At 37.6% G+C, this 6,113-nt stretch overlaps 1 protein-coding gene across 1 annotated transcript in view; it reads left to right on the forward strand.

Moving 5' to 3' along the window:
* The window catches only part of ANO6 (anoctamin 6), a 194,864-nt gene that overhangs the window by 118,293 nt on the left and 70,458 nt on the right, over positions 1–6,113 (forward strand). Inside the window, exons 4-6 of the mRNA XM_019653066.1 lie at positions 2,900–3,028; positions 3,812–3,830; positions 4,255–4,292. Of these exons, the coding sequence (XP_019508611.1) occupies positions 2,900–3,028; positions 3,812–3,830; positions 4,255–4,292 (186 nt within the window). The remainder of the gene's footprint in view (positions 1–2,899; positions 3,029–3,811; positions 3,831–4,254; positions 4,293–6,113) is intronic.

Below are 6,113 nucleotides of genomic sequence, written 5' to 3' on the forward strand. Positions count from 1 at the left end.
CAGGCTTCACCCTGTACCCTACTGAGTCAGAATTTCCAGGAGAGGGGCCCAAGAATCTGCTTTTTAACACATTGTGAACCGTTGATGCAGATTTGTGTCTATACATTAAGGGGGAATGTTTCCAGAGGTATCACACCCTCAAGCACTACTAGGGTCTTTGGTGAGTATTTCCTGAAAATTTCAGTTCACAAAAATAGTTAGCGAATTTGTTATAACTTTTTAAAGAAATACAGTATAAAAGTTGATTTCAGTGGTTTAAACCCCGGGAACATGCATTTAAACAATTTAAATGGCCTGTCCTCAATTTAAATAGCGTTCCAAGTTGTTCGTATAAGCAGACAAGTTTGGAAAGACACTGCCCTAAAATATTTACAGTGGTTATCTGAGCAGTGGGTTATAGGTGATTTTTTTTCTCCTTCTTGGAAAATTTCTGTTTCCTAAGTTACCATTTATTTATTTTTTGTAATTACACTGAAAATGTTCATTTCAAAAGGAAAGTTGGAAGTGAACTTAATCTAAATATTCACTTCCACTCTGTGCTCATCATTTAGGATGCTTATCTGTTCCCTGCCCCCTAGTGAACGCACGTTACCTTCTTGAGTAAATCCTTCATCAGATAGGTCCACTCACATGAAATGGTTTATCACCAACACGTGAATTAAAATTAAACCTCGATTAAATAATTTATTCTCCTTACTAAACCTTCTTGAGCACATGATATGTAACTAATAAATAGCACTTAGAGTAATTAGACAGTAATGTTTTGTACAAATTAAGTACCTTTGACTTATTTCTCATCCATCTTCATAGGCTCAACAAAGATTGACAAATTGAAAAATACAGTCACAGCACCATCAGTACTATGCCTAACAGTGCTGTAAGACTATTTGAAATTAATCTCTGCATGTATTTCATTAATCCCAACTGATTTATGTTTTATTATCATCGCAGTGTATTCAGTAAATTTTACTTCTTAGACAGGACAACCCCTGCTTTTTATGCTGAAAAACCTGGGTGACAGAAAACGGTAGATTGGTGTTTACAATCGGTATTATTACGGTATAATTCGCCAGCAAGTCCTTCCCAACAATGACTTTATTAAGCCAAATGAGATGTGTAATCTAAGGTGCTTAGGGACAGAAAGCTTCCTTAATTAAGTCAGTCTGTCCTTTGTGATTTTGATTGCTTTATTCTTTATTTCTCTGACAGCTTTATTAACCTCTCAAAAGAGGTATGAATAAAATATCAGTTCTGGAGTAGGTTAGGTACGGTTGTCCTTCTTCACTTTGAACCCCCAGTAGTAATAGAATCACATGCATCTTTGTGTGATAGACATAGGTCCTCCTCCATTATTNCTGCCTCGCCCGGGAAGAGCGCAATGATGGTGCCAACTTGGGCCAGTGAAGCAACGTCCTCCACAACTAGACTGAAGAACAAAAGGACAGCAACTTGTTTGTTCCCCTTCCCCCAATTCCCCAGCACTGTTCCCATCCCCCCAATTCTCCAATAAAAATCTTAAAAAAAAAAAGTTTATTGGTTTTAAATAGCTGAAATTGCAAATAAAAGAGTTGGATAGTGGCATCAGCCCAAGACATTGATGTGTCTGTTTTCCTGGCCCCTCAGTGCCCTGGCTAGGAAAGGTCTCCAGGCAAAGTCATGCTGTCTGTGGTTTGAGTCTCTGGTTAAATGAGGCTGAGATGCAGGCATGTTGAATTAGGTCACATCAGCAGCATGCATTCTGCAGGTGGACTAACATGCTAAAAGGGGGGAGCTTTGTCTACTAATAAACCTTCCCAGGCTCCCTGATGGAAAAGGGGAAAGGAATCACAAGTATCAGCTTGTGTATGTTTAACAAAAAAATATGTCTCAGAAGTGGGAAGAAAAAGAGGAAGTGGTGGTATAAATTAGGTTATTTTTGTACTAATTGATGCTGAATGCAGAGAAGAATTAATCACATTTAATGATTAAGTGGTTCCACCAAATGACTGCAAAATGTGATCTCCCCATGAGCTTTTAATTAAAAAACTGAAAATATTAAAAATATCACTTAGTTAAAAAGCAGTCTGATTCTTAAACAACAAAATTTACATAAGCATCCTGACAAGCTGTGTGTGAGAAAACAAACTAAAGTCTTTTAAAACAATTCTATTCAAATCCATGTAGTAATAAAGATGGTTTTAAATTGTATTAGGTTTGTGTTTTGCCATTATTTTTGTTTTTTAACCCATGAGGCTTTTAAGATCTAAATGAAAGGCTCATTTATTTTGTTGTTCTTGCTATTTTTTTTTTTCTTCCTAGGAGTGAGGGTGTTGTCTTTTGTGGATTTGGAACAAATATTTAAGACCATTGTCGCTTTTGTATATATGGAAGCATCTTCTGGCATTTGTTTAAGGTTATAAAATGATACCTTCTATAAAGTGGTGAGGTCCAGAGAAAAGTTAGGAAAAATGATGAAAAAATTAGAAAATAAGACATTGGAAGGATGACATTTTCATCAACAGTGCTTTGTTTTAGATTTTTCTTCTTGTTAAATGAACTTGAGTCCTGTGGATAGGCATTTCTGGTTACGGTGTGCATTTCCAAATCTGATACTCCTTTTGCTATTTGAGGTGGGAATATTCTGGAATGACTAGTCACGTAGATAATACTGATATTTTCCTGTGCACTTGTAGAATAATGCTAACCCGCTCAAGTCAAGGACTTCCTTTCACCAAGAACAGACTATGCATGTGCAGATCATGGCAACAGTAACCTTTGTCAAGTAGCTAGTAATGGATGTATTTCTCTTTTTCTATAAACACATCGATGCACCCACTAATGCTCGAAAATAAACACTTACAAATTGGTTTGTTTTTTTTTCCAAAAAATTATATTTAAATTGTTTTTCCATTGTACACAGGAAGAATTTAATGGAAAAGCTGACTCCCTCTTTTTTAATGACGGCCACCGAAGAATTGACTTTGTTCTTGTGTATGAAGATGAAAGTAGGAAAGAGACCAACAAAAAGGGTTCAAATGAAAAACAAAAGGTAAGGGTTTTTTTTATGCTGTTTTCCTTTCTTTTTATTCTTTATAATATTGGCAAATGTAACAAGTGCTATTTTTTATGTAAGCAGCAAAGTGAAACTGGTGATTGAAACATCATATACCATACGTACGTCCCTTCATATTGCTCATCATTGCCTCAAGACATGTTAACAATTTTTTAATTTTTCATTTGAAATAGAAACTTCGTAGGCTCTTAACCTCAGTTGGTTTCACAGTTGAAGGCAGACTTTCTTCCAAGAAACGGCACTATCTGCAGAAGAGATTTATATTAAAAACACACGTGGCTATTTGCAACTAGGTAGGAAAGGAAGGTAGTGATTAATAATGACAGCAAGGGTAATAACTAGCACTCAGTGTGTGCTCACTCATGGATGGTATGTGCCTTTTGCACGTATTTTCTCATTTAATCCTCATAACAACCTATGAGATGTATTATATTATCATACCATCCTAGATGACAGCGTTGACCCTTAGAGAGTTTAAATGATTGCTCTAGTATAAGAAATAGGGGAGCGTGGTTCAAACTCTTTTCTTGAATCTAGAAACTGCCCTGTTGACCTCTCCCATGTTCTGTCACCTCCCTTCCGTCCCTGTCATCCATTGCCAGTCAAGCTGCTCCTTTCTCCCTTCCCTTTGTTTCAAGCTCTTTCAGGTAACGGGACCCTCTTTACCTCGAGATGTTAAACCGTTTAGTAGGCTAGCGTTATAATACCTGCCTGGATCTTCTTTACCTGAACTCAAACTGTATTAAACTAGAACAGGAGAAAAAAAGAAAGCATACCTGTGTCACTTTTACCCACTTTGAAAAATCACTCCCTCATTCTTTGTTTTTGGTTTTTTCCTCCCACCTATGCTATTATATACGCACAGCTTTAATTGCCCCTCTCTGGACTTTCTCCCTGAAATATATGATTCTTAAATTTATTGATGTGTGCCAATTCTTTCAAACCAAGTGATGAAACCTACTTAAAATGAAGTCATCAGTCATCAGTTTTGGTTTTTTTGTTTGTTTGTTTTGGAAGGGGTAAGTTTGGAGGTTTATATTTACATGGTGTCACAGGATAAGTCTTGGCTTTGGATCCTGACATTCAAATTCTAATTCTGCCACTATATCATTTGGAGTAATTCTAGTTGATGTAACAAACTCTCCCCGAATGACGGAGGCTTAACAAAATCAAAGTTTATTTATTGCTCCCGTCAAGCCCAGTGTGGCACCTCTGTTTGCACAGTGGCTTGGAGGTACAGGTAGCGCTCTGTTCCTTGCAGTCATTCAGGAACTCAGGCTGACACAGAGGCTTTGCCATATTCACAGGTAGTTCCTAACGTCCTGGGTATCAACATAAATGGTAGATAGGATAAGAGAGAGGGTGGAGAATGGACTCGTGCTCCCCTACCTTTTTGGCCTGGAAGTGACCACATCAGTTGTGTTCATATTCTATCGATCAGAACTTAGGAAGGTGGAAAGTGTAGTCCCTTGCTGGACAGCCATCTCCCAGTAGGACCTCCACACTGTGGAAGTGGAACGGGAGTGTGGGTGGATGCTAGCTTATCTTGGCCACAGCTACTACCTGGCTGTGTGACTTCGGTGAATTTTCTAATCAATATCTTACTATTTTTGAGATGCCTGTTATTTTTACATTATGACATCTCTGATATCCAAGTGCATCTCACAGAGGGTGTGTCATAATTTCATTGGCTGAAGTTTTTCTTATTGGTACCTAGAATATTGGCTCACCATCCAACCAATGACATCTTAGATTCAGGAAAATCGGAATCCTGACACTTAGTCCATAGGATTATGGTTTTTAGTAAATAAAATAGTATATAGAGATGTTCTATAAATCTTCAGCACATATTAGATAATAATGTTCATTCCTGTCCCTTCCCTTTTATTTGGGGTTTTCTTAAAACAGTGCTCTGGTGTTTGACTCTCCTATGATTGTATAATCTTATCACTCATTAAATAGCTTAGAGTACTTTATTCCTGTGGACACTGAGATATCTCTTGTGCAGTCAGTCACCATCATCAAATATTCATTAAGCATCCGAATGCCAGTGGAACTGGATTGAGTACTACATAAAGTAAGTTAAACAACTCTAATCCATTAAAGTATAAAGGAAGTAGTTCTGGTTTTAGACAAGAGCTCCGCTGCCATGGTGAAGGAGCCCTAGAGCTGCTTACATTATTAATACGTTCTGCATTTGCTTTACACAGAAACATAGGTCCCAGGGTAACTCACATATTATCAGGAGAAAAAAATTCACCATTAATTTTGTCAATCCCTGAACTCATGGACTAACGTACCGTGATGTTGGTTTTTGTAAGCCATGCTTTGAAGTGTTTTGCATTTCTATTTGTACATAATTACTTAATTTAGACTCTACCAGAATGCAAAGCTTTGGAATCACATTTTTATTAATTGGAAAAACATTTGCGAGTTCTGTCATACTCCCTGTCAGGCCTTATTCAGGATTTAGGATAACGCCAAGGAAAAGCAATTTCAAAATACTGTTTACTTTGAGAGAGAGAAAAAGTGTCCGAATGATATTGATTTCCTAAAGCAGCACCAAGGTTGACTTTTCCAGGAGCTGATCTGAAGACTACTGTTAAATACTTTTTTAGAAATGATGGTGAGAGGTAGAAGTGATGAGACCACAGATATCAAAAACACAGAGTAAAAGGCTATATCTTCCCAAAAGCAAAAGAGAAATTATTTTTCTAGCCAAACCCCCAAATAGCTTGTAACTTTGTCCCTTTATATTAGTGAAAATACTTCAGAAACCTCACACCTTCCTTTTAAAAGCATAAACATTTAGATTTTGCAAGGGGGTGATTGTAAGTAAGTGGTTTCAATAACAAACTCTCTTTTAGCCAGTACTGTTCTTTTTTTTTTTTTTTCAGTTGGGGAATTGGGGGATGGGAACAGCACTGGGGAACTGGGGGAAGGGGAACAGACAAGTTTCTGTCCTTTTTTTCTTCAGCCTAGTTGTGGAGGACGTTGCTTCGCTGGCCCAAGTTGGCACCATCATTGCGCTCTTCCCGGGCGAGGCAGATCAGTTGCCGGC

This window comes from Hipposideros armiger, unplaced genomic scaffold (assembly GCF_001890085.2).
Source record: "Hipposideros armiger isolate ML-2016 unplaced genomic scaffold, ASM189008v1 scaffold_194, whole genome shotgun sequence".
Classification (NCBI taxonomy): Eukaryota; Metazoa; Chordata; class Mammalia; order Chiroptera; family Hipposideridae; genus Hipposideros; species Hipposideros armiger.